The sequence below is a fragment of the Poeciliopsis prolifica genome, unplaced genomic scaffold, assembly GCF_027474105.1.
Source record: "Poeciliopsis prolifica strain line A6 unplaced genomic scaffold, Auburn_PproV2 SCAFFOLD146, whole genome shotgun sequence".
NCBI classification, from domain to species: domain Eukaryota; kingdom Metazoa; phylum Chordata; class Actinopteri; order Cyprinodontiformes; family Poeciliidae; genus Poeciliopsis; species Poeciliopsis prolifica.
This window is the reverse complement of record NW_026562521.1, coordinates 242,501-270,000: the sequence shown is the minus strand read 5'-3', so window position 1 is coordinate 270,000 and position 27,500 is coordinate 242,501. Positions and strand designations below refer to the sequence as shown.

General features: G+C 49.7%; 4 protein-coding genes and 1 pseudogene across 4 annotated transcripts in view; 2 read left to right on the top strand and 3 right to left on the bottom strand.

Annotated features, from left to right (window-relative positions):
• LOC129355805 (GATOR complex protein WDR59-like) overlaps window positions 1–3,220 on the bottom strand; it is a 17,456-nt gene extending 14,236 nt beyond the window's left edge. Inside the window, 13 exon segments of the mRNA XM_055025408.1 lie at window positions 48–147; window positions 223–272; window positions 275–301; window positions 371–527; window positions 600–677; window positions 749–865; window positions 939–1,027; window positions 1,176–1,213; window positions 1,292–1,372; window positions 1,445–1,530; window positions 1,732–1,867; window positions 2,489–2,538; window positions 2,983–3,220. Coding sequence (XP_054881383.1) covers window positions 48–147; window positions 223–272; window positions 275–301; window positions 371–527; window positions 600–677; window positions 749–865; window positions 939–1,027; window positions 1,176–1,213; window positions 1,292–1,372; window positions 1,445–1,530; window positions 1,732–1,867; window positions 2,489–2,538; window positions 2,983–3,036 — 1,063 coding nt within the window. The 5' untranslated portion in view covers window positions 3,037–3,220.
• Window positions 3,221–3,505: 285 nt separating this feature from the next.
• On the top strand, window positions 3,506–6,992 carry LOC129355798 (RNA-binding protein NOB1-like). Its single transcript, XM_055025402.1, is given in 11 exon segments — window positions 3,506–3,599; window positions 3,893–4,025; window positions 4,895–5,028; window positions 5,096–5,167; window positions 5,232–5,366; window positions 5,437–5,562; window positions 5,663–5,845; window positions 5,912–6,009; window positions 6,090–6,234; window positions 6,538–6,580; window positions 6,583–6,992. Coding segments are annotated over 11 exon segments (1,362 nt in total). The 5' UTR covers window positions 3,506–3,530; the 3' UTR covers window positions 6,807–6,992.
• A 58-nt stretch (window positions 6,993–7,050) lies between these two features.
• On the bottom strand, window positions 7,051–10,823 carry LOC129355797 (conserved oligomeric Golgi complex subunit 8-like). The gene is given in 6 exon segments (XM_055025401.1): window positions 7,051–7,408; window positions 7,484–7,652; window positions 7,865–8,577; window positions 8,580–8,688; window positions 8,773–8,980; window positions 10,423–10,823. Coding segments are annotated over 6 exon segments (1,755 nt in total). The 5' UTR covers window positions 10,743–10,823; the 3' UTR covers window positions 7,051–7,172.
• A 6,239-nt stretch (window positions 10,824–17,062) lies between these two features.
• LOC129355811 (isocitrate dehydrogenase [NAD] subunit alpha, mitochondrial-like) lies at window positions 17,063–20,514 on the bottom strand (annotated as a pseudogene).
• A 4,783-nt stretch (window positions 20,515–25,297) lies between these two features.
• LOC129355801 (calcium and integrin-binding family member 2-like) overlaps window positions 25,298–27,500 on the top strand; it is a 3,473-nt gene continuing 1,270 nt past the window's right edge. The window contains exons 1-3 of the mRNA XM_055025404.1: window positions 25,298–25,342; window positions 25,437–25,613; window positions 26,341–26,488. Coding sequence (XP_054881379.1) covers window positions 25,298–25,342; window positions 25,437–25,613; window positions 26,341–26,488 — 370 coding nt within the window. The remainder of the gene's footprint in view (window positions 25,343–25,436; window positions 25,614–26,340; window positions 26,489–27,500) is intronic.

The window sequence follows — 27,500 nt, the reverse complement described above, 5'->3', positions numbered from 1 at the left end:
AGGCCACGTCAGCCGAAGGTTCTGGAGGAGTCGGGTTCTGTTTGTACCCGGCGGGACATCCGCCTGCTGGGCGCCCAGGGACCTCTCCGTTTCCACGGCAATGGACACGTCCTCCATCAGCTCGTCCACCAGGTCGCCGACGCACAGCTGCAGCGGGAGACAAGGAGCGTCCAATCAGAGCGCAGCGGCCCCTCGCCCGGCTCCGATTGGCCGCCCACAGACCTTCTGCAGTTGAAGCTCCACCCTCCAGATCCGCAGCGTCTGGTCCCGGACCAGGTCACCAGCTGGAAGTCCCTGGACCCTGGGGGACAGGAGACATTGACTGTCCGCACTTGGCCATCTGAGGGGGCGGCGGACGGCGGACGCTCACCTTCCTTCTGGGGACGCCACTGGAACTCCAGGACGACGTCATCGTGTCCAACGAAGGCGTGGACGGGACTGTTGAGGTCCAGAACGCTCCACAGCAGGAGACTGTTCTCCCGCCGCAGCTGAGGGACCATGACGGTGACGAGACCACTGGAGAACGGCTGGGACAGACGGGGACAGGGTGAGACAGAGGGACGGGGACACAGACAGGGACAGAGACGAGTGTGTCTCACCGTGTAGCGGGCCTTCCACACTGGCACCTGGCAGGACAGGACGCTCAGGTACTTCCTGGGCTGCCGGTAGTCCCAGAACTGCAGACAGAAGAGGAAGGACGTCTTGTCAGGATGCCGTCCTGACAAGACGTTTAGGACGCCGTCCTCACCCTGACGGAGTTGTCCTGGCTGGATGTGGCGAAGACGAACTCGTTGTCTCTGTGCCAGTCCAGGCCGTGGATCTTGGACAGGTGAGCAGCCAGGTACTCCACCGCCGTGTTGGGTTTCTGTTCAGACGGGAGGACAGGTCAGAGGTCGTCGAGCTGCCAGACCCGTCCCAGAACCCGCAGGACATCTCACCCTCTTGTCCCAGATGCGGACGTCTCCGTCATGACTGGACGCCAGCAGGTGTGGGTTCTTCCGGTTCCACTTCACCTGAGCAGCTCCAGCTGGTGGGACGGCGGGACAAGGACGGTGGGACAGGGACGGAGGGACAAGGACAGTGGGACAGGGACGGAGGGACAAAGACGGTGGGACAGGGACGGCAGTCAGCAGTGGGTTCAGGGAACTTGGGAAGGTTTTAGGTGGAGGACTCACCGACAGCAGACAGCGCCACCGTGGGTTTCCGAGTGTCCCTGTGGAGCCAGATAGAGACATGAGGACAACAGGTCCAGTGTCTTCTGAGACCGGTTCTGGTCTGGTTTTCCTCCTACCTGGTGTCCCAGATGTAGATGTAGGTGTCCACTGAGCTGGACACCAGCAGCTCTGAGTCGAACCAGGACCAGTCCAGGTCGCTGCCAGGATAATCACAGTGAGTCTCACCTGTCCCCACCTGTGGACAAGTGTGCTTGCTTTGTGTCTGTCACCTGATGACCCGGGTGTGTCCCTGCAGGGATGTGTGAGTCTCTCCACAACCGTCCCTCCAGGAGTACAGGTCCACTCGCTGGTTGCTCTGGAAACACAGGAGGGACATTCAGGACCTGGACCCCACCGTCACTCTGCTCCAACATGGTGGTGGCAGCATCATGCCTGGATGCGACTTCATGAAATGGGTGAAACCATAAACGTCCGGGGATTCGTTCATCGGTCAGTAATGGCTCTAAGCCTCCGATAGAAGCCTGTTCGGACCAGACCGGACCACAGCAGAACTCACCGAGGCAGCAAAGACATGAGCCTGGGACCGATGCGGGTTCCACTGGACCGTCCCCACGTCCCACTTACTGTGGCGGCCCATCTTACGGGACGGCTCGGTCGGAGCGTCCAGGTTCACCAGGTAGAGGGAGTGCCGGCTGGACGGGGACACAGAGACAGATGTGTCAGAGAGACAGACGGGTCAGAGACAGACGGGTCAGAGAGACAGACGGGTCAGAGAGACAGACGGGGACAGCAGCTGGTGATGCTGTCAGACATTGAACATGATCTTTTAAAAGAGACAAAGATCATATCACTGGTTCCATTGGTTCTGCTGGTTCCATTGGTTCTGCTGGTTCCATTGGTTCTGCTGGTTCCATTGGTTCTGCTGGTTCCATTGGTTCTGCTGGTTCCATTGGTTCTGCTGGTTCCATTGGTTCTGCTGGTTCTGTCTCTCAGACAGGATCCAACAGGCTGGTTTAGAACTGATTCAGAACCAGTTTGGCTGGTTCCAATGTCAGAGCTGTAGGAGCCGTCTGCGCTGGACCAGAACCCACCTTCCTGTCCTGCTATGAACACCTCCAGTACCAGAACCAGAGCTTTGATTTACTGCATAGCCAGGTACAAATCGGTTATTCATGATTGATCAGGTAATTTCTTTTATTTGACCGTTGAATCTCTTTCTATACAAAATTTAAAATATGATGAAATGCAGACAAATGATTTAAGGAAGGAGTCAGAACCCGATCTACAGGAATGGACCGGCAACCGGAGCTTACCCTGACAGCACGGCGTGGGAGCCCAGGCAGTCCACGGACATGGCTGTGGCCTGGAACACAGTACAGACCACAGGTCAGAGGTCAGCTCCCAACGGCCCTGACCTGCAATCCAACATGGCCGCCCCGCTTGCAGATATGCCGTCTTGCTTGCAGCTGCAACCTGTGAACATGTGGTCAAATCTGCTTTTCTTCAAAAACTAATGACCCTGGACACCATGGTTACTGTAGCAACCACATCCTGGAGGCTGGAAATGGTTGCTGTGATGACAGCCGTCTGTTGTCACGTGACTCAACATTGGCTGAAAGTTGCCACACATATCCTGCACAGGAAACCACGTGATCGGAACCATTCAGATAAACTACTGCAGATACTGCGGCTCAGTTCGGACTGTTGCGGAACCCGATTAATCCGGATTTGCGTTCGGTTCGCCAGTTGAACTGTTCTCAGCAGCTTCCGGTCAGAAACATCTGGGTCGGCTCAAAGAGTCACACACCTGAGCGTCCCGAAACTCCACCACCACAGTCTCGCTGCTCCACCGCGCCGCCATCTTTCCTCCCCGTCTCACTGTCAACACAACGCCACGTGACCTTCAGGCCCTGCGGTGATATGTTCAATGGCGGCGGGTTCCTCAGATTCAGAACATTAAATAACTGGGTCACAGCAGGTTCCGTAGATCTTGATGACAAATTATTAAACCATCCAGCTCGTTGTTAACCCTACTACTTATGGTTTTAACTTCGAGTTTTCATCATTTAATTACATTATTTTATTTTTTATATACGCATTTATAGTTTTAAAGGTAAATGAAATTTTGATAGAATAGTTCGTTCAGGACAGAACAGTGACAAAATCCGCTTTAAAGGAACATACATTTCCTATTTTTTCCACCTGAACACCTTTCAGATCAGCTCAACAAGGTAAAAAGTAACAAAGTAATCAAAATTCCGACACTCGTGATGTATTTAAAGCACTCAGGCGTCAGATGGCTGTTTCCTCGCCTCTGATTGGCCGCTGCATCTGCCGCTGCATCTGCTGGCCAAGATGGCGCCGACCCTGGTAGAGCATGTTGTCGCGGACGCTGGAGCGTTTTTAAAACAAGCCCCGCTGCAGGTAAGTCTGTCAGGAGAGGACAGGTAGTCAGTGGGCCGCTGGTGGTGAAGCTCCGGCCGCGGAGCAGACGCTGCTGAGCGGACCGATTCTGACGTCTGTAGCCTGAAGCTGGTTCTGGTCCCGGACCAACAGTGTTAGGATCTTCGTCATAGCGATATCAGAACCCGTCCCGCTTCGTCATAGCGGGATGGGTTCTGGTACCATTTGCTCTGAGATCAAGCCGTGTTACCACGGCAACTTGAGTGGCTTTAACTGTGACGTAAGACCTGATGACGTGCTTGTTTCCGCTGCAGGAGTTTGGCCAGAACATTTACACCCTGCGGGAGGTTGTGGACGAGATTCGGGACAGAACCACACGGAGGAGTCTGGCCGTCCTGCCGTACCAGCTGACCTTAAGAGAGCCGAACCCGGAGCACATCAGAACCGGTACGTACCCGAACTGCTACCCGACCCAAAACGTCCGAACCGGACCTTAAAACCAACTGTAAACATGGTGGACCCTCGAACTAATTACTCATTTTCAAATTTTTGTCATTTATGTTTTACATGCCGCTATCCACCCCCGGCCTGGAGACTAGCTGTGGAAACACAGATGGGTCTTACTTCCGGTCACCACCGGAAGTAGTAGTATTTCACAGTAATTTGTAGGGTTTTTTTTTTTTTTTTGCTAACCTCTATTCAAGTTATATTTCCGTTTGTGGCTGTTTTCTAATAATAAAACCAAGATTAGTTTGTGGCAGCAATAAGTGTGCTGTGAGCGTGTTTCCGTAATTAGCGATAGGATACAAAAGAAATCCAAAGTGCTGGTTCATTGTGTGACAAAAAGCAACGGAGGAAGACCCGCGTCTGTATCTGAACCCTCTGAGTCAGTGAAGTTGTTAACTCCGCTAGTGCCGGGAGCTAACAGCCCCGCTAGTGAATATATCCTACCGCAGGTATCGGTCAAACGCTATTGCCACATTTAAATTGAGCTAGCAGGTGTTCCCACTTGAAACCTCTTTGAAAACCAGTTAGCGAGTTGCTAACATGTAATCAAATGGCGGTCCTGGTTCGTGGCAAAAGTGCCATAATTCACGCAAAGCCTGAATTACGTTAATTCCCTTATTACCAACTTGGACTTGAACTTGGTGGGGTTCGGTCTTTCAGTCATATACTTTTCTTGTGAGAATTATACTGAACGTCCTAGAAACTCTGTTATCTAAAGCAGAACCTGTCAAGACTGGTCAAACTGTCACTAATAGAACCCAAGTGAAGTTTCAGAGTTCTGGTTTGGTGAAGTTCTGACCCGGTTTCAGTGATCGAGTTCTCCAAGAAGACAGGCGACTACTCCAGCCTGTCTGCCACCGACATCAAGGTTCTTGCGCTGACATACCAGCTGCAGCTGGAGCACGTCGGGTCGCAGAACCTCAAGGCGGAACCGGACCTGAAGGTACCAGCCCAGGTCCCCTTACAATCGGCAGAACCCGCCCAGATCTCTGACCGTTCCTCTGTTCCAGGTGACCATCCAGAGCACACAGCGCCACCCAGAGGCTCCGGTCCACATCGCGGGCTTTCACTTTCCCTCCAGGGTATGGACCAAAGCCGGTTCTGGTTCAGGTTCTGGAAATCTGAGTTTTCTTCCTGTCTCTTCAGAGGACTGTGAACGCCACAAATGCCAGACACACTGGGTCGGAACCATCCACTCAGATGGACCCGGACCAGTTCAACAGCTTCCAGTTCTGGAGGCAGCCGCTACCGAGCCTGGAGGGAGACCTGCTGGACCTGCTGGTGGGTGGTGGTTCTGAAGGCAGATCCGGTGGCCCTATGGTGCTAAACGGTTCTGGTTCTGTTCCGTCAGGATCTGACCGATGCGGTCCAGCAGCCAGACATCCCAGTGTCTTCAGGGACAGACGAAGACTTCAGCAGCTTCCGGTTCTGGAGAGACCCGGTTCCCAGCGTGGACCAGGACCTGCTGGCCCTCCTGGTGAGTCTTCATTGGCGACCCGGTCCTGCTGGGCCCGATTCCGCCGCGAGGCAGCCGCTGAACTGTTAGTTTACAGGATGTGAGTGGCGCCTCGTCTCAGGTGGAGGAGAAGAGGGCGGAGCCTGGGCTGGCAGAGGACCAATCACAGGACGACAATGATGATGATGATGATGATGGCTGGATCACTCCCAGCAACATCAGGCAGGTGAAGATGGAGTCGTCTGATTGGACGGAGGCGGCTGACGTCAGAGTGGGGTGCCTGACCACCGACTTCGCCATGCAGGTGACTCTGTCGGTTCTGCTGGATTGGTTCTGCTCGGTCCGGCCTCTAACCTGTCTCTCTCTCCAGAACGTTCTGATCCAGATGGGCCTCCATGTTCTGTCCGTCGGCGGTCTGGTGATCCGCCGTGCCCGCAGCTACATCCTGCGGTGCCACGCCTGCTTCAGGTAAGCCGTCGCAGAACCGCCTGGTGCGTTGCGGCCCACAGGCTCGGCTGACCCGGTTTGGTTTCCGGTTTGGTTTGCAGGACGACCAGCAACATGAGCAAAGTGTTCTGCCCTCACTGCGGCAACCAGACCCTGAAGAAGCTGGCGGTTACCGTTGGTGACGATGGCAGCATCCAGATGCACTTCTCCAAAAACCCCAAGATCATGAACCCCCGAGGAACCAGGGTGAGACGCTTTGACCTTTAACCCCTGTATAACCTTCAGGTGGGTCAAACTCCACCTGCAGGTTCTGCTGTTGTCAGAACCGGTTTGGGGCCCAAGGCTGCCAGACAACGTTCCTGCTGGATGGAAGGGTTAAAGGTTAAATTAGGAGTCCAGTTGAACCAGAACCACAGAGCCGTCTAGACCAGTAGCCACAGTTCTGCCAGCTGATTCAAACCAGTGGTTCTGGAGGTCCAGGTGTGGCTGGTAGAACTTTCCTCAGACAGGAAGCAGCGTGCTGACTCTGATTGTGCGTCCCGTCCGCAGTACTCGCTGCCGCTGCCTCGCGGTGGGAAGCACGCCGCCAACCCCCCCTGGTGGAGGACCAGCGCTTCCCGCAGCAGCGGCTCTCCAGGAAGGCCCGGCAGAAGACGGACGTGTTCGACCCGGACTACGTGGCCGGAGTGTCGCCGTTCTGCCAGAACGACGTCTACAGCCGCGCCGCTAACCTGCAGATCCGCGACGGGCAGAGTGGCGCCGGCCGCAGGCGGGTCAACCCCAACGCCGCCCACAGGAAGTTCCATAAGAAGAAGTGATGGAACCGGGTCCAGCCCGGCTCTGGACTTTGGTTTCAGATCATGAAAAAGAATTTCTCACTCATGTTTTCAAAACTCTGAACATCTTGTAGGACTTTTCCAGAACCCGTTTCATTTCTTGGCTCAGAACCTCCTGCATAAATAAATGCTTCTTTATTATTGCTATTAAATTTAGTTTGAACGCTTCTGTGTAGTTCTGCTGTTTGGCCACCAGGTGGCAGAGTTTGAAAAACACAGCAAGACATACAACTGAGGTTTTAATGAACAGAGGAAAGTTCGGTTCTCACAGCTGTACTTCAAGATCCCGTCACCCACAATGATTCTGCAAGTCCATCAGAACCCTGCCGAGGTTCTGGTTCTGGCCCGTCACTCTGCATCAGCCTCCAGTTCTGCTGGAGTCTCTGTGCGGCCCGGCTGAGAAGGTTCCCGTTCTGGTTCCGGCTGAGTGAGCGAGCCCTGCTCGGCTGGGATGTCGGCCTCCAGTAGCAGCGGTTCTGGTTCTGGTTCCTTCTGAGGGAGAATGAAGTCCAGCGGCTGCAGGATGGCAGAGACGTCGATGCGGCCCAGATCGCCGTACTTGTGCAGCTGAGACACAGGAACACCTAGAGAGAGAGAGACGCCGCGATCAGAACCCACTGCATTTCCTCCAGGTGTGACGCGGCGGGCCACTTACTCACCCAGAACCAGCGCCAACTGGGCCGGAGGGAACAGAACCTGCAGGCAGCGGCTAAGGAAGGGCAAAAGGTCGTCAGCGAATGATGAACAGAACTGGACGAACAAATCCTCCTCTCTGCTGCTGAAGGCCGACTGCTCGGCCCGGTGGAACGCCACAACGACACGGGTCACCTGCAGGAGGAGTCGGGTCAGAACCAGGACCAGAACCAAAGCTAACCCACAGCATCAACAAATGCCTTTTAAAGTTAATGTGGAAATATGGCATCCAAAAAGATGAAAGAACTTTGATCATTTATTTGATGTAATATTTCAAATCTAATCCTGATTTTGGGAGGGGCGTGGCTTATTGCGTGAGAAGGAGGCGTGGCTCCAGTCCAACTCACCGTCCTCAGGGCGTCTTCCAAGCTTCGGCTGACGTCCTGGGCCGCCCCCAGGGGGCAGCAGAGCCGCAGGTCGTTGAAGGCGCTCAGGACGTGGTTGAGGAAACAGGCCAGCGGCGGGAAGTCCAGCAGGGCGGCGGGGGGCTGCAGGGTACCAGGCTGTACACCGGGGGCCGCAGGGGCCAGTGCGCCCCCCAGCGCCACTGGCAGGGCCACCAGAGTGTAGCGGTTCATGTCCTCCTGGAAGCGGTCCACCGCCTCTTGTAGCGCCGCCTGGAAGGCCTCCAGCGCCACCTGCTGGAATAGCGGCGCCAGCTGGCCGCGGAAGTCGGCCCCCACTCTGCTGAAAGACAGGCCGAAGTACATGCACTGGCCCAGCAGCGAGTCCAGTCGGGGGCCCACGCCGCGCAGCAGGTCCCTCTGCAGCGTCACCAGGAACTCCGCCACCTTCTGCGCCACCCAGCCGTGGAAGATGGCCGCCTCCCCCTGGGTGCCTTGGGGATCCGGGGGGCCCGCCAGCGGGTCGTCGTCAGAGAAGATGGCGCGATACTGCGTGATGATGTCGAACAGGTGGACCCGACACGCCTCCACCGTCTTGGTGATGTGAACGTAAGGATCGTCGTCGGGGACGGCGTCCAGCACGGAGCTCAGCCAGCCGCCGCGCGCCTGCAGGAACTTCACCCGGAGCTCCGCCTCCGTGAACACGTCCATCCGCCCAGGTAGCCAATCACGCGCAGGCACACGGGGAGCTGGGCGTTGGAGCGCAGCTGCTGCAGCAACTGGTTGAGCATCAGCTGCGCCGCCTGCCGCACGTCCCGCACGATGTCCTGCAGAAGACACCGCAACATCAGACCTGCTGGAGGACACTCGTCCATCAGTGACGGGGACGCAGGCCCGCCATCCATGCTCACCTGGATCACAGGTAGCGCGGCGTGCTTCCTCTCCAGCCGGCGGACGTAGGCAGCCAGCTCCAGCGCTTCCTCGTAGTAGCCGTTGCGGACGCAGGTGTCCATCAGCTGCGGGATCTCCAGGATCTCCAGGATCTCCGTGTGCCGGTTCAGAGTCAGGCTGTTCATCCGCCGGCTGACAGCGATCTGCTCCGCTTCCGTCATGAAGGTCCTGAGGAAACAGCGGTCAGTCTGGAAGGTTCCTAGTCTGGAAGGTTCCTAGTCTGGACGTCTCAGATGCCAGTCAATTTGATTCTCCATTAACTCCATAGATGACAGTCTGGTCCCGATCCGACACATCGATCGGATCCCGATGGATCCGATCAGACACATACTGATCCGATCATTTACCACTAAAAGTTAAAACGTGTTAGAAACCATTCAGTGGTTCTGTCTCTGTAAACCTGGTCAACATACTTTGTGCTCCCACAGATTAAAATCAAATCAAATCACATCAAATTTTATTAGTATAGCACATTTCAGCAGCAAGGCATTTCAAAGTGTTTTACATCATAAACACAAAGTTATAGAATAAACAATACATTGTTACATATTACATTTCAAATCAAACTCTAATCAGCTGGTTTTTAGTTGAGATTTAAAGGAAGTCAGGGTTTCTGCTGTTTTACAGTTTTCTGGAAGTTTGTTCCAAAGTTTTGGTGCATAGATGCTGAAAGCTGCTTCTCCTCTCTTGGTTCTGGTTCTGGGGATGCAGAGCAGAACCAGAACCAGAACCTGAGAGTCTGGAAGGTTGATACAACAACAGCAGATCTTTAATGTATTGTGGTGCTAAACCTTTCAGTGATTTATAAACTAACAACAGTATTTTAAAATCTATTCTTTGAGCTACAAGGAGCCAGTGGAGGGACTTTAAAACTGCTGTTATGTCTCTATCTTCCTGGTTTTAGTGAGAACAGGAGCAGCAGCTTCTGGATCAGCTGCAGCTGGAGGATTGATTTGTTGGACAGGCCTGTGAAGACGCTGTTACAATAATCAATGTGACTAAAGATAAACGCATGAATGAGTTTCTCTAGATCTGGCTGAGACATTAGTCCTCTAATCCTGGAGATGTTCTTCAGGTGATAGAAGGCCGACTTTGTTACTGTCTTTATGTGGCTCTGGAGATTCAGGTCAGAGTCCATCACTACTCCCAGGTTTCAGGCTGATCGCTAGTTTTTAGTTGTAATAACTGGAGCTGTGCATTGACTCTAGATCTATAGCTCTAGATCTATAGCTCTAGATCTATAGCTCTAGATCTATAGCTCTAGATCTGTAGCTCTAGATCTAGAGCTCTAGATCTATAGCTCTAGATCTAGAGCTATAGATCTATAGCTCTAGATCTATAGCTCTAGATCGTTCCTCTTTAGGTCCAAAAATAATGACTTCAGTTTTGTTTTTGTTCAGCTGGAGAAAGTTTTGGCACATCCACACATTTATCTGTTCTAAGCATTTATGCAGTGATTGGATGGGGTCAAAGGTCACCTGGTGACATCGTAATGTAGAGCTGTGTGTCATAGTTATGGTAGCTAATATTATTTTCTGCTATATAACCCGAGCTAGTGGGAGAACCCGGTCTTGGTTCTGGGTTTAAACTAACAGTGGACCGATACCGACCTGCACCTCTCTCCGAACCGGGGCAGCTTGTCCAGCAGCCGGGACACGCTGCCCTCCACCCGGCCGAAGTCCCGGTAGATGTGCTCGGTGCAGTCCGCGGTTCGGATGAAGGTCTGGTAGTTGGAGAAGGCCAGCTCCCGGGTCTGCTGCAGGATCTGGTTCCGCTCCTCGGCCAGCCGCTCCGGCTCCCGGCCCAGTTTGTCCAGGCCGCAGGCGCTGAGCTCGGACAGGTAGGCCGAGAAGTCCGGGTTGTCCCTCCAGCTGTCCGGGAAGCTGTCCTTGAACACGGACACCAGGATGCTCTCGTCCTCCACGTCCATGGTGCCGCAACCGGAACCGCTGGTCCGACCGGGTCCGAGCCTCAGCTTCGCTTTCTGGGCGGAAGTGACAACCACTTTTGGTTCCTGCTTCTTCTGCTTTAGCAGCTGGTTCTGATGCGCTGCACCGCCCCCTAGCGGACTGACTGAAAGACGAGCAGCCAGGGTTTTAGTATGGAGGCCCAAACGGGACAAAATTTAAAGAATAAATACACAAATCAATCATTAATGAAACCATGAAGAGAATTGATCTGTATAGTACGGTAAAGAACAATTACAGTACAGTGATACTACAGTACTGCAGTACTGTTACAGTACAATTTTCATGTATATGCACTTCAGTACATTTAATTGTGGATACGTTTGACTTTCACTTCACTATATTTTATAGGAAGTATCTGTACTTTCTACTTCATTACATTTCTACAAAGCTTTTGTTACTCATTACATCCATCGCACTTCTTTGATTTGTTTGTTAAAATGTGAAGTTCAGGGATTTAAGGAGCGCTGTAATGTCAATAATATGACCAACTAATTACTGTGTGAGGTAGAATTTGTTAACTAGATCAGCAGATATGACGACATGTATGGACTACATCAAGCTCAAAGAAAGGTAAACTCTGTGGAGGTCATGTTAGCTAAGCTAGCTGTTCAGGGACTAATTGCATTTGAATTATTGTGTGGAGGTGTTGACTGACATGTTGCATATGGGACAACACTTTAAAAAAAAACTTTCTTTACAAATAACAAATATACAGTAGCAGGCAGTAATATGCTGGAGATGCTGAGGTAACAAATCCACAGGATTCATGAGAAAAAATGAAAAATAACACTTTACAAATCAAATTCATCACTTAAGGTTAGAAGTTTCATAGCTTTAGAGTTGATGCACATTTTTAAAGAGTCCATAAAACATCTTACAGAAACTCTAAAAACTGTGAGGTTGGGTTTGTTTTTAGCACATTTGCAGACATGTATGTGAAACTTGGCCAACAGAATATATTCTTACACAGACATACTGTTATTGGAAATACCAAAGAAAACACGCTTAACATTGTAAGGAATACATATTTTACATTTCCAACTAAAGAAAATATTGAAGTCACAGCAAAACGTTTTGCTGAAATTCCCAAAAAAGGGTCAATGTTTTTGGTTCCATGTGACAAAAGGAACAAAGAGATCAATATTTGGGATATATTTATTCAGGACTGAATTTACACCTGCGTAAAACTTTAAGAGACGCCTCCCGTACTTTATTGAGACTAAAAGCCTTTTTGGCAACAAACATGTTTGTTCAATATCTGAATAAAATTGTTCCAATAAAAGACTGAAGCAGGTTTGCTGATAATATTCCTTTGGATTAATTCTCTAATATGTTTATTTGTGGTTCTAATCCTAAGGAACGGCCCACAGTTAATCTGGGATCTTGGATCTGATATGAGAAACTTCAGACCTGCTGGAAAAACATCAAAACAACAGAAAATTCTGTAGGGGAAATTATATTTACTAAGAAATTCACCATAATTAAACAGTCGACATTAAACAATTGTTTACAGATAGAATATCATTTTCCACCCAGTTCTTTGCTTGAAGCTAAAATTTTGGTTATTCCAAATAAAACAGTTATGAGGGGAAAAGTTATGTTTATGAACCAATGTCCAGGATGAAAGTTGTTGTTTAAGGAAGCTGCATAAATGAACAGGGAGCGTTTCTGTTTTGTAGTTACATCTTGATAAAAAGTCTGAGCCACCAGGATTTAAAGACTTGTGCAGGAATCCAGTGACACTTTGAATTAGGATTTTTGAAATATCTTTGGATCCACATAACTGTGAATGTAGAATGTCAGGAATTAAAGTCCAGAACATTGAAACCACCTGAACTTAGTCTATCGATCAGAACATTGTTCCTAATAAGACGGGGCTTTTGCCCAAATGAAATCAAAGATTATTTGATTGCTTTTAGTGCAAAGGCTGTTTGGTACATTCAGGGCTGAACTGGCAAAGTCGAGACGAGAAAGACTTTCAGTTTTGTCCAGCAGGACTCGAGCAGAGACAGTCAACATTTAATCTGCAACCAGAGATTAAATAATTGGACTACAGGTTTTGTTCATTCTTGCTGTTTGCTCTTTAACTATAGTTGACTTCAGACTTAAAGATAATTGATCACAACTATTGATTGGAAGAAGTTCACATTTAGATAAGTTTAAGACCAGATGCTACAGAAAATGGATTAAAAAGTTGAAGTGCAACATCAATTAGAAACTTATCCTGTAAGAACAAAGTTGCATCATCTGCTAGTTGACTCAACAGTTTAGTTTTTCCTGCCGAGATGCTTTTCAGATCATTACTTTTAATAAAAGCTGCTCGAATTTGCAAAGGGAAAAGAAACAAAAAGGGAGATTCGGGGCGTCCCTGATGATTCTGTTATAAATCTTTTGGTTCCATGGGATAATTTTATTAAACTATTTCCATAAGAGAGCAGATTGATTTTTGAAAAATCTTTCCAAAGTCAAATAATCTGAGGGCTTTGAAGATGAACTCATATTGTATTGAGCCAAATGCCTTTTGAAAATCTAGAAATAAAATCCATTTCTGAATGGTCCAAGATATCAATAACCAATCTTATATGATCAATAATAATAAGCCTCCCAGCCATAAAACTTTCTGAGATTTCTCTATAAAACCACAAACAACTGGCTAAAATGTTGTAATTATTGTTGAATGAACAATATGGGACCAAAGTCTGCAGTGATGCGACATTCACGAACGATCCGATTCTTCTGAACGGCTCTTCACCGTCAGGCCCGGATCCGTTCATGTTCTTCTAACTCTGCAGTAGCTGTAAATACATGCATTGATCTTTATTTAGTGTATCGAGTTCTACTGATCATTAACCCACCATAACGGTCAAAACGCCACATTCACAATAATGAACTGAACGTGAAGAACGTTCCCTGAGGGGAGAAATACGGGAGCCCAGGAGGGACAAACAGGGCAGAGAGCAAAAGGAAACCCTAACCAAACAGCGAAGAAAAATAACTAAATGAGATAAAATAGAGCATGAATTAGAAATAATAAAGCACATTTATTACATGAATAAATCAAACAGCAGCTCAGAGCTCTGATTGTTTGGGTCACTTGTCACGGTGGCGAGAGTCAGACTGAGAAACGGTTCGGGTCGCCTTGTGCTTGTTGCTTCTTGGTCAGTGATCAGTTTACCATTCGACGTCTTTGTTGCTGTTTGGTGGTTTCTGACTTGGGCAACCGCCCAGGGCGTTATGTTGTTCGGGTGGAACAAACCTCTGCGGATTGTGGCACAAAGATGGAAGCAAAGCAGAACAAAGACTGAATTGATAATGATGTTGGTTAAACTTACTCCTGCTCTAGGTATTTAATATCTAGGTGTTTTTATGTGGATCTTTCAGCTCAATTTAAGAAGCAAGTTTAATCATATTTCACATTTTATTGTGTCATGTCGCGCAGGGCGCTGGTCTTGGTCTCGCTGCTCTGCAGCGCTGCTGTCCCAAGTCGGACTCCTCTTCCCCAGTGGGACGTCCTCCCCCACTTCCTTCTTTTCACCCCTTCCTGTTGGATTTCTTTCAAAATAAATGCCCTAGGCCAAAAAGTGAACTTCATGCTATAATAGGACAGGAGACCCCATATTCCACGTGTTACGTCTGTTTAAAGTTCCTGTTTTCAGGGAAACAACTTTCTGTTGAATGTGTTTATTTTATGTTAAATGAAACATTTCAAAGATTTAATAATTCCTCTCATTTTGTCTAATCACATTAAACTCTGCAGGTCATCCCTGAAATTCTGATGCACAGAATCACAAGTCTAAATCTAAACACAATAAAATCATGTTTTATCTGCAGCATTACTCATGTACTCCTGTATTAAAATTAAATAGGTACATTGAATACTATTGTATTACCGATTAGGTGATACATTCAGCCAGTAGTTTCACTTTCAATACTTTAAAATTAATAAAATACTTTAAATTTCAGTTATGTCAGCAAATGCAAGTCCGGTGTAATTATATGCATGTTAAAAACATGACACAATAACCAAATATCAAGCAAACAGATCATTAAATGCATAATAATTTCATGGTTCCTGCAGCATCAACAGGAAATCATTTTAGCTGCCACACTCCGAGGGGCGGGGCTTGTGACAGTCATGGTGCTGCAGAGGTGATGAGGTGTCACCACAAGAGGGCGCCTATTCCTTTTGTTGTACTTCTGTACAGAGACCAGAGTAAGAACTCGTCTTCCATGTTGTAGAGGAGCTGATGAGGTGCAGATCAGCAAACCTCTGTAACGTTCAGCAGCGTGGAGATCTTCAACTGCTGCTAACTCCTCCCACCTTTCACCGCACCGTCACTGGCTGTGGGATGGGGGCGGAGTTTGGGATTGTGGCGGGGCGGTGGGCGGGGCTAACCATCAGGCAGTCCACTAGTTCTTGTTGATGTTTGGAAAATCCTGGCAAGTCTTAGAATGGACGACTTTCAAGAACCTGTTGTATAGATTTTATTGCTGGCAGAAGACAGAACAGGGAGTCGGGTCCGGGTCCAATGAGCCCTGATCCATCCGGCACTGTGATTTTCAAACAATCAGGCTAAACTTTTAGATTAGTGCCACAGATCCTCAGTTTGGATGGGCAAGTTTGACACATAAAATGATTTCTGCTCATTATTTTAAGTTTGACTTCATGACACATTTAATTAATGATTGAATATAGTTAATTATTTTGTCTCTTCCTATGTGAGAAGCTCCAGAACAGAGTTGGATCAGAACATGATTCACACTTTTCACTGAGATGAAAAGAAACAGAAACAATAAATCAATAAAGATTCAATGCCCCAAATCAATTATCGAAATGTGTAAATAGGAAACTGGATTATATTTATTGACTTATAATCAGTTTGAATTGAATTTTCTACATTAATTACAAATAAGGCATTAACCCGACTCCAGTCAGCCAATCAGAAGCCTCCATACCGAACAGCTGAGGCTGTTAAGGGAGGAAGACGAAGCGATGAAGAGGATGGACAACAAACACACCAGACTGAATGAACCGTTTATATTTGTGTTCTGCAGCAGAATGAACAGAACAGGAAGTAGAAACAATAAATAAGACACTTGACCAAAGTTAAAAACTGTTACTAGGCAACAGAGACGAGCTGATGTCATCGATAAGATATTTGGTTGAGTTTCTTTCATGGTCAGGTTTAATTTGTGCGTCATGCCAGATGTGAATGTTTCAGGGAGCCCCGCCCCCTCGGAGGGGTCAGGAAAGGCCCCGCCCCCTCGGAGGGGTCAGGAAAGGCCCCGCCCCCTCGGAGGGGTCAGGAAAGGCCCCGCCCCCTCGGAGGGTCAGGGAGGGGTCAGGGAGCCCCGCCCCCTCGGAGGGGTCAGGGAGCCACGCCCTTTGCCCTCTGGTCTCAGTCCAGGTCCTGAACTCGACGGCAGATTTCCGCTGTGAACTCGAGCACTTGGAGTTTCCTCCCAAATCCTTGGTCAGCACCTGCAACAGCAGCACCGATCATTTAGCAAGTGATTCAATTTAAAGAGCCTCGTGATGAAATCTGACACAGATGGATCAAATCATTATGACCAATCAGAACCCCTCCCTTCTTCTCCTTGATGGTGCGAAGCACGCCGTCTGGATCTTGGCGGCGTGTTGGTGCAGCCCCATGTGGCGCAGCATCATGACGCCGCTGCAGCAGGGCGGTCGGGTTGGCCAGGTCCAGGCCCGCGATGTCCGGGGCGGTTCCGTGCACCTGCGGGACACGCAAGTTGGGTTCACTGTCCCTCACAGACTGGTTCCGATTCTGGAGACGCAGAACCCGGCCGGCATAGCGCCCCCTGCTGGGGTCTGTTAGGACTGCGCCACGTCTGCTGGTTCTGATCCAATCTCCTTTCTGAACGACTGGTGGGTCCAAAAGGTTTTAGACTTTGACCAGGATGATCCTGGCTGTTTCTCAACCCCACAGGACTTGGAACAAGCGACCCCGTGACCCCCCCGGATAAATGGAAGAAGAGGGATGGATATTAATAATGCTAATAATAACAATAATAATTATTATCATAATTATGATGAATTTTATTATTATTAAAATGGAGGAAATGACTGATTTTTTCAATCAGAATGAATAAACTGGACCCAACTGAGATCTTGAACAACCTTCTTTACAATCCGCTTGTTGAACCCAGACCCAGTGGGTCGGGTTACTGACACCAGAACCACCAGGACAGCCGAACTGGATCTCTGCGGCTCTCACCGACTCAAAGTGGCGACTCCGTTGGCGCCGATGTTCCCGCTGGAGTGACTCCTAGTCCCCAATCAGACCAGCACACAGGTCACTGAAACACACAAGGTCGCGTCAGATCCCAGCCCTCTGATTGGCCGGTGTGTTGCTGACCTGAGGATGTCTCCATACAGATTGGGCATGACCAGGACATCGAACTGGTCGGGTCCTGAACCATCTGGAGAACACGAGACAGGTTAAAGGGGAGGCGTTTCCCAGATCTGGGTCAGAACCGGTTCCGTTTGGACTCACATTGAGGCACACGGTGTCCAGGTACATCTCTGTGAACTTCACGTCCTTGAAGTTCTCCGCCACCTCCCTGCACTTCCTGAGGAACAGCCCGACATGCGCGCCTGCAGAGAGACGGCATCAGCGTCGTCCGGCCCGGATCTCCAGAACCACAGAGAAGCCGACCGGGACCGCCTCACATGATGTTGGCCTTGTGGACGGCCGTCACGCTGCTCCTCTGGTTGTTCCGGGCGTACTCAAAGGCGTACTCCGCGATGCGTCTGCTGGCGTCCTCCGTGATCAGCTTGATGCTCTGAACGACGCCGTCCACGATCTGGAACAACCGGACCAGAACACACCATCAGCGCTCCGACGGACTGGAGGAGGAACCGGCAGGAACTTCCCTCCTCCTAGCATTAGCTTCTGCTAACACATAACTTCCACAAGTGTTTAGCTTATGTCCAGGCTTGTTGCAAGTTATCACCAGCAGGGGGCAGCACAGTTATTATTAGGGGGAGGAAATCTCTGTAGTTATGTAGTATAAACATTAGCCTGCTCACAGTGAAGCATGGTGGTGGCAGAATCAGAATGTGGGAGCTAGGATCAGAAAGAGAGATGGTTCTAAAAGGAACCAGAACCGGGCCAGAGGTTGAAACCACAAATGTCCGAGGAACACAGAGAACTCCTTCTACTACTCACCACGTGTTCGATGCCGCTGTACTCGCCCTCCGTGTTCTCCCGGATGGTGACCAGGTCCACGTCTGTGTACGGCGTCCTGTAGCCCTCGATGGAGACGCAGGGACGCACGTTGGCGTAGAGGTCAAAGGTCTTCCTGAGCAGCAGGTTCATGGACGGATGACCGGCAGCGATGGGTGTCTTCAGAGGACCTGGAGGAGGAGAAGCCAGATCGGTGAGCAACAGGAGCAACAGGAGCAACTTCACTGCAGAATCGCCGTTAGCCGCATGGCTAGCAGTGATGTCAGACCACCTGCTTCAGTAGCGAGTCATCTATCGCGTTGCTATTTCCAATCCAGACGTCAGTAGTCAGGTAATTGTCCAATCACTGTGTTGCTGTTTTTTTTTTATTGAATTTCATTTGCTTGATGCGTCTTGCGGAGTTTCCACCGTTTCAATGCATCAGCAGCAACAGAACAATGGAGAAAAACAGGAACTACGTATTCTGAGTTTCTGGGTTGAACTTGTTTCTCTCTCAAAGCCAGAAGTAAAGTGGTAGCAGCAACGTTCCTGCCACGTTTTATATAAATGCTTCGACCAAATGCCCTCAGTCATTGAACACTGAGCATCATTAAGGGTAGCAGACGTTTGACGCATCATTTTATGCAAAAGCTGAACGGCCTCCTTTAAGCGAACGGAGAAACAATCAGCTGATGATCCTGATTTATCAACCTGCACTCGGCTTCGCTGCGGCACACTGAAGCTCTGTCACATGGATCTATCTGTTGGTTCTCATTCCTTATGCTCTAATAACATTTTTCTTTTGCATGTTCCACATGTTGGAACTGAAAAGGAAAGCAAGCGTTCAGCGTGAGGGAATCAGCTGCAGTTTGAACTCAGGATGTCAGAATTGAAGTTTCTTGTTGTTTTACACTTGTCCACATTTATTCACTAGTTTTATCTTGTAACCAGGTTGCTGGGTATTGCAGACTTCTGCTCAGGTCTTTACCTGGTTAAATAAAGGATATTTTTTACAAACATTTAAAAATATAAGGAGCTATGGGATTGTTTTTTTTTTTCAAAGTTGCTTGCAAATTTAATGAGTCACAAGTTGCACTTTTTGGGCTCGTTTTTGAACGTCAAGTTGCTCATTTGGGGTTTTAAATAAGCAGAGCCTCATAATAACCCCAGAATGTGTTTTGCTCCATCATTTCCCGGATGATCCGTCCCGCTGCGTCTATTCATGTCAAGTTCAAATATGACCAGTGAACGACGTGAAGCTTCGCGTTGAGCTCCAGAAACTGAAAACATGAAAAACTAATATGAACAGAGCAACGAACCTGAATGAACTGAAACAGCCACGAATGAACGAGTCCGTGAAGTTGTGCATCTAAATGGCATCAATGTAATATTCTCAAGAGGCGACGTGACTAAAACTAACCTAAACTAAAAAAGTTACTTTCAATGTAACTTAATTACTTTCCAGATCAAGTAATCAGGAATCAAAGTTTCTGTTTCAAGGACTAATCAGGAATCCAACTAAAGTTACTTTTACAAAGTAACTGCCATCACACATCGTTAGCCTAGCGTTAGCTTCAGCTGCATTGTTAGTGGCGCTGTTATGGTCAGCAGCATCATTAGCAGCATCGGTAGCAGCATCATTAGCAGCATCGGTAGCAGCATCGGTAGCAGCATCATTAGCAGCATCGCTAGCAGCAGCATCGGTAGCAGCATCATTAGCAGCATCATTAGCAGCATCGGTAGCAGCATCGGTAGCAGCATCGGTAGCCACATTAGAACCTTTCAGGCCGATCTTGCTGCAGTCCATGGACTCTTTGGCATCTGCAGGGATCATCCACTTCCCTCCGGGTCCCTTGATGGCCGTCACGTTCCTCTCCTCCCACTGGACCGGAGCCTGCGGGGGAAACTCGGTTCAGTTCTCCATTCCGGATCCAGAGGCCCAGTTCTGGTCCAGCGTCGACTCACCTTAGCAGCGTCAAAGATCTTGACCACGGCAGCAGAAATCTCTGGGCCGATGCCGTCTCCTGGAATCAGCGTCACCGTCTGTATCTATAACCAAACAGAACCGGTATCAGTTCCTCTGGACTGCCTCAGAACCACCTGGACCCGGATCAGACTAAGCTTGGTTTCGGTCTAGCAGACCAGAACCAGCCCTCCTTCAGGAGGCTCCAGCAGGACAGCACAGAGAGGTTCTGTGTAGAACAGACCCAACACAGACCTGTGGTTCTGTGCCTCCTCCAGAACCACAGGCGCAGGACGGTCCAAGTGCCATCGGATCAGAACCGGGTCACCACTGGACGCAGGCAGAGCGGCTAAGAAGCTGCTCCTGCCCAGGACAACCGTCCAGAACCAACTGGACTTACCTAAAGACCATAAACCGTTGTTGGGCTCAGGTCAGAGGTCAGACCTGTGAAGGTACTAAACTTAAAGCAGTATGAAAGGAACTGGACTGGAGGTGCTGGTGCAGACCCGTTCTGAGACCCAGTTCACTCACCCCTCTGGAGAAGGAAGAGACAGCTGGCCTCCTGTTGGCTCCGCCCATCACTGGCTCACCTGCAGCAGACAGGAAGCAGCATTACTTCACCTGAACAGCTAAACACAGATCAGTTAATCAATCGCATGTTCAATCATTTATTTTCTAACTTTGTGGCTCCGGCACCGAAAATTTTGAATTGAAATAAAAAAATGTAAAAACACAAAAACAATCAGAACAAAGTAAACTAAAAACAAAGTTTTAATCAGATGTTCAGCAGAAACGTTATCACTTTGACAAGATTCACGCTGGACGCCAAAATGGACGCCATGCTGGACGCCACGCTGGACGCCGCGTTGGACGCCAAAATGGACGCCACGCTGGACGCCGCGTTGGACGCCAAAATGGACGCCACGCTGGACGCCGCGTTGGACGCCACGCTGGACGCCGCGTTGGACGCCAAAATGGACGCCACGCTGGACGCCGCGTTGGACGCCAAAATGGACGCCACGCTGGACGCCACGCTGGACGCCGCGTTGGACGCCAAAATGGACGCCATGCTGGACGCCACGCTGGACGCCATGCTGGACGCCGCGCTGGACGCCGCGTTGGACGCCACGCTGGACGCCGCGTTGGACGCCATGCTGGACGCCACTCTGGACGCCATGCTGGACGCCGCGTTGGACGCCGCGTTGGACGCCAAAATGGACGCCATGCTGGACGCCACGCTGGACGCCGCGTTGGACGCCACGCTGGACGCCGCGTTGGACGCCAAAATGGACGCCATGCTGGACGCCACGCTGGACGCCATGCTGGACGCCGCGCTGGACGCCGCGTTGGACGCCACGCTGGACGCCGCGTTGGACGCCATGCTGGACGCCACGCTGGACGCCGCGTTGGACGCCGCGTTGGACGCCAAAATGGACGCCATGCTGGAGCCTCAAGAGATGAAATGACAGCCATTGATCTTCTGCTGACATCATCTGTTGATTCAAACTACAACTGAATGACCACATGATTCATGCTGTAAAATACCGTTTCACACTATGTGAATACATGAAGCATGTCATCTTCATGATTTATTTCAGTTTCTCTGCATCAAATCAATTATTTCTCTATTAATACGTTTCATTCAAGACGCTCAGTGTTCGTCTCTTCTGCAGAACTTCCCAGCAGAACTCAGGCGGGACCAGAAACCCGCAGATCGGAGGTATTGGATCCGGCTGGTCCTGACAGTCAGGATTGGAACCAGTCATTATGGGAAATCATGTGAACACTGAATGAATTTCGCTGAGGTTTTCAGTGAAGCTGCTCAGTTTGTCATGCTGTCTGCTGTGAAGGAGGTTAAACTTACATTAGCCAGCAACAGGTGGGGGGAGGGCAGCCCAGCATCAAGAGGAAACATTTGTAAACAATGATGGATCTGCCTGGTTTATAGCTCTGTCCTGCACTGAGAGGTCAAGGTTCAAACTAACAGGAGCTCTGTTGCTACACCTAAACATCACTTCCTGTACACGTGTTGGAATGAGTGATGCGTTCAATGTCGGCCGAAATTAAGAGAGACACCCCACCTTCTTTTCCTGACATTTGACCCTTTAATCTTGTGTATAGGTTTCAGTCCAACTCGAAGGAAATCTTAAATTAGTCACTTTTAAACGGAGTCTGGTGTCGCTGAGGCTAAGCTAGCTTCCAGCGTCTAGTTCCAGTGGTTCCGAGGATGAACGGGACAAACTGGCCGAGCAGTGAGCAGCACAGCCGACTCATGACTCCAGACAGACGAGGGAACATTTCTGGATGAAGCTGAGGGAACTTCTCCTGAAGGACACCAGCTAACAGCTAGCAGGCTAACAGTGGCGTCAAAACCCTGATTTAACCCGAACAGAAACCCGGAAGCTTCGGTTCCCACAGAGAGCCCCTAACGAACCTCGCCGAACCCGCAAAGCTGCGGCGGAACCACGAGTAGAGACTTTCCAACACTCCCAGAACATTTTCCACTTACCAGTGACCTCCACACGCTGCCTGCTGCCATCCCAGCAATAACCTGAGATCCTCCGAGTGCGAGATGGCTCACTACGAACAGCCCGCCACAGAACGAAGATCCTATGACTGAAAGATGCCTCACTGCTTCATTAAAATGGGATACTTTCATTCAGAGGGGAGCAAAGCGGGGAGCCCCATGGGGGCCCCTTGTTGAAGCCCAGCTTGGAACCCCGCCCTCATGCTCCTGCCCTTCCCGATTCACCCGGAGGGTCAGGCCACTATGCGCGGGCCTCTAACCGTGGAGGTGCAGGTGATTCTTCCTCGTGGGTTAGGTTTGTGTCCTTAGCGCCACCTGCAGCTCTGATGTTTCCCTTCCTGCTGCCACCTTCCGGATCACAGCCACGGTGGACGTTCCTGCTTCCCAGCAGGTTCCTGGAGGTCCAGATGGTGGCTGGGTGAGCAACATCTCCCCCCCCCCCCCCCCCCTGGCAACGGTGGGAATTGCAACGATCCGGGCTTTGCCAACAGGTTCACAGCATGGGCCTCCCACAGCAGGGGCCTCCCACAGCATGGGCCTCCCACAGCAGGGGCCTCCCACAGCATGGGCCTCCCACAGCAGGGGCCTCCCACAGCATGGGCCTCCCACAGCATGGGCCTCCCACAGCAGGGGCCTCCCACAGCATGGGCCTCCCACAGCATGGGCCTCCCACAGCATGGGCCTCCCACAGCAGGGGCCAGATGTCTTCAGCACTGACCGTCTCATTGGACATCCTGACTATCACTGAGTTGTCAGTCAGTTTCTCAATATTAAATATTGAAACTGTTTCTTTCACTTTCAATCTGAATCCAAAATGCCTTCAATAATGCAGACGAACAAAAACTTTTGTCATATCCTCTGCTGAAAGGCAGGTGAGGATACAGTTCAGGTCATTTGGCTGAAACTTCAGCCTTTGTTGAATCAATTTTCTGGATAAATCCAGTTTGACATTCCTGTTGACTTACGCTGTGGCTCCGCCGCCACGGTGGAGGCAAACCCGTTACAGGACAAAATCTTCACTCCGTTACAGGACAATCCACACATATACACAACTAAAGTCACAAAGATTACCACCATCTCCACCCAATGGAGGGGAGGAGCTGGTGTCCTAGTCAAAGGCCAAGACGGGACAACCCATTTTATTGGGGAGGAAACCATTTCAACCTCGATCTTCCTCGATCATCCTGTTTTGACTCGTGGTTCCAAACATGTAACATATTATTATATGCTATATAATAATATGTTATTATATGCAGCGGAAATAAAGACAATGATGTGAATGAAACTAAAAGCTGGTGAGCAAAAGGAACAGATGTTCATTTCTAGTCACGTGATTCGCTGAGCTCCAATAGAAAACATGGCAGGTTTTATCCTCACATTTAAATACATGTTATGTGTACAAGTCATGGCATCTCACGTCATTACAATGACTGCAGCTGTTTGGTGGAAATCAACTGAGACGACAGCGCCCCTAGTGGAGATTAAGGGTCTGTTCAGCACAAACAAAAATGGGTGTGAAGGTTTTTCTATTTTCTTGTTGAGGGGCACAAACACATAAAAATAAGTAAATAATAATCATTTAAGAACGATGCCCTCCAACAAAGAGGCTCTTGGGAATCAAGGATGAAAAGGGCAGGTGCTGAAGCCCCGCCCACTCTGATTCCACAGGTTCTTATTGGCTTAAATAAAGTTCAACAAAAATAAAAAACTAACTCTGCATCAACGCATTGTTTCTAGAATATTTGCTATTGTATGAAACTGATTGTGTAGTTATTTGACTCTCCATTGAGGCAAACCAGGTGAGGCTCTGTGCTGCCTTCAGGTGTTCTCCAAACGATCAGTTTCTCCAGTTTCACCTGAGTAAAATTCTTACTTTCACTGATAAATTCTTTACTTTGGCCCAGATTTAGTTTAAGTTTTGTTTTATCATGTCTGTGCTGTTCATAACACATGAGGATAAGTTGTTTCATAAATATTTAACTCAACAAAAATGTTTCTGTAAAAACAAATAAAAGCATACTGAAATTGTAAAACAAAATCTAATTGTAATAAATTGTAAAAATAATTTTTAGCATTTCTCTGTCGGGCTCCTGGAAGGCAGATTTTCCCAGCAGCACCTGAAAGCATCAGGGCAGTGTACCACTCCTCCTCCAGCAGAAGGAGCATCATCCTGGGAGCCGGATGCAGAGCCTCCGCCTGCATGTGGGGGAGTCTCCAGTGGGATGCAGCTCTGTGATGGGACGATCCGCCGCGCACCATGGGCAACAAGCAGACGACCTTCACCGAGGAGCAGCTGGAGGCGTATCAGGTCAGCCGCAAATAAATCACGACGCTTCACAGCCAAACCAGGCAGGATGGAGCCGTGGCTGCTGATTGGATCCCTGGAGACAGATCCTCACCGTTTCTCTGCTTGTTTACAGGACTGCACCTATTTCACCCGAAGGAGATCCTGAGGTGAGTCCACACAGACGACTTCCTCACTGAGGAGGAGGAGGAGACAGGAGACATCGGAGACATTGTCTCAGCCACAAACCAGACAGAAACAGCCTGAACAACTCTGCTCTGGGGTGACAGGTCAGGTAGAGTCCAGGTAAGCAGAAATAGCAGCCAGAACCAGAATAGACGTGTGGAGCTCTGCGATCCAGAGTTGTCTCCAGAGACGGGGACGGTGGGCGTCGTCGTGTTGCCGCAGTGAGAGAGTGTTGAGGACAGGTGGACAGGTGGCTGTTCCTCGCAGATGTTCTGGTCATGTGACGAGGACTTTTGATGGATTTATGAGACAAATACTACAGACAGAGAGGAGGAGAAGTTCTTCAAAGGAATTATTCATGAATCATGAAACCAAAGAGGATAGAAAAGAAATTGATTCAGTCCTGGAAGGTGTGACCAGAATCAGATTTACTGGTGGGACATGGACAGCATCATGAGGACAGACAGGACGTCTCACTGTGTCTAGTTGCAGTGGTATCTGCAGTCAGCAGGGGGCGGCGTCAGGACGGGTGGGCCGTTGTCTCACGGTGCGTCCTCTGTGCTCTGCAGCCTCCACGGACGGTACCGGGAACTGGCTCCACACCTGGTACCGCTGGACTACACCAACAACCCGGACATCAAAGTCCCAAAGGCGCTCATCGTCACCATGCCGGAGCTCAAGGTAAGCAGGTCCACCAACCGTCCTCCAGAACCCGGTCCGACAGAACCCGGTCCGACAGAACCCGGTCCTCCAGAATCCGGTCCTCCAGAACCCGGTCCGACAGAACCGGTCCGACAGAACCTGGTCCTCCAGAACCCGGTTCTCCAGAACGGGTCCGACAGAACCCGGTCCGACAGAACCCGGTCCTCCAGAACCGGGTCCGACAGAACCCGGTTCTCCAGAACCCGGTCCGACAGAACCCGGTCCGACAGAACCCGGTCCTCCAGAACCCGGTCCGACAGAACCCGGTCCGACAGAACCCGGTCCTCCAGAACCCGGTTCTCCAGAACCCGGTCCGACAGAACCCGGTCCGACAGAACCCGGTTCTCCAGAACCCGGTCCGACAGAACCGGTCCTCCAGAACCCGGTTCTCCAGAACCCGGTCCGACAGAACCCGGTCCGACAGAACCCGGTCCTCCAGAACCCGGTTCTCCAGAACCCGGTCCTCCAGAACCCGGTTCTCCAGAACCCGGTCCTCCAGAACCCGGTCCGACAGAACCTGGTCCTCCAGAACCTGGTCCTCCAGAACCTGGTCCTCCAGAACCCGGTCCTCCAGAACCCGGTCTGACAGAGGCAGATGGTCTCCAGTGATGTGTGTGTATGCATGCGTGCGTGTGTGTGTGTGTGTGTGTGTGTGCATGTGTGTGTGTATGTGTGTGTGTATGCATGCGTGTGTGTGTGTGTGCAGGAGAACCCGTTCAGGGACAGGATCGTGGAGACGTTCTCTGAGGACGGACAGGGCAACATGAGCTTCAATGACTTCGTGGACATGTTTTCAGCTCTCTGTGAAACGTCGCCCAGAGAGCTGAAGACCATCTATGCCTTCAAGATCTACGGTAGGACGCTCTTTCGTTCTCTCTGAGAATCACTGCAGAATAAAACCTAAACTTGTTCAAATCTGAGGCTCAGCTGTGATGAAGATCAAACTTTCCTTCGCCACTTCAGTCCGATCTTTGGTTCCTGCTGGCAGAAAGTCGCTGCATTTCTGTTACGAATGGCCGCCAAGCTTTTCAATACTCTGCTAAACACTGTTGTGCAAATTGTTTTCATTGAATAAGAAATTCCATTACAATCATTGTGATTTATAAGCTTGTTCACGTGGAAACACTGGAGTTTCCACTGACCATAAAATTGCATAAAGTGGAATTATGAAAATAAATTTGCTCAATAAACATACCAGTTTTGATCAAACGCTGGTTTTATGCCAATTCCTGTTTCACCAGATGGAACAAGATGGAGGCGTCAGAGTTTAGTGATTTGGCTGAAGACCAGGAGCCATTTCTGCTGCTAGCGCTAGGCTAATGCTAGCTCTGGTTGGATTTACCCAGAATGCCCTGCGCTGTAGTCACTTCCTGCTTTTAGCGCGGTCTCCGGTCCGCTTGGCGTTCACATTCAAACCGAACCCAGACCGAGGTCTGCAGGACCAGAGGTCAGAGGTCGATTAGCGTTCACACCAACCGAACCGGAATTAGATTGAAATGGAAGCACCTAAAAAGTTTCAAAGATGTGAACATTTCTGTCCAAACAAAGAGTTACATTGTTATTATAAATACAGTAATAATGGCCTCTGATTACCCAGCCGAGTCTCAGAAGGTGATTTTCAGTTTTGTTTATTTTATTAGACGCAGATCATCAATACAAAACTTACACAAATAACAAAACAAAACGTCACCAGGAAAAAATAACTGTTAGTTTCTTTGTGCCAAACATCTGACAGTTCAAGTCATTCATTGGTACAAAAACGCTGCCAGCTTTAAGCCTGATTGGCTATGGCAGCCTGGGAGGGACATGCAAATTAAAGAAACATTTACAAAGAGCAAATACCATTAAACAAAACAAAATATAAAC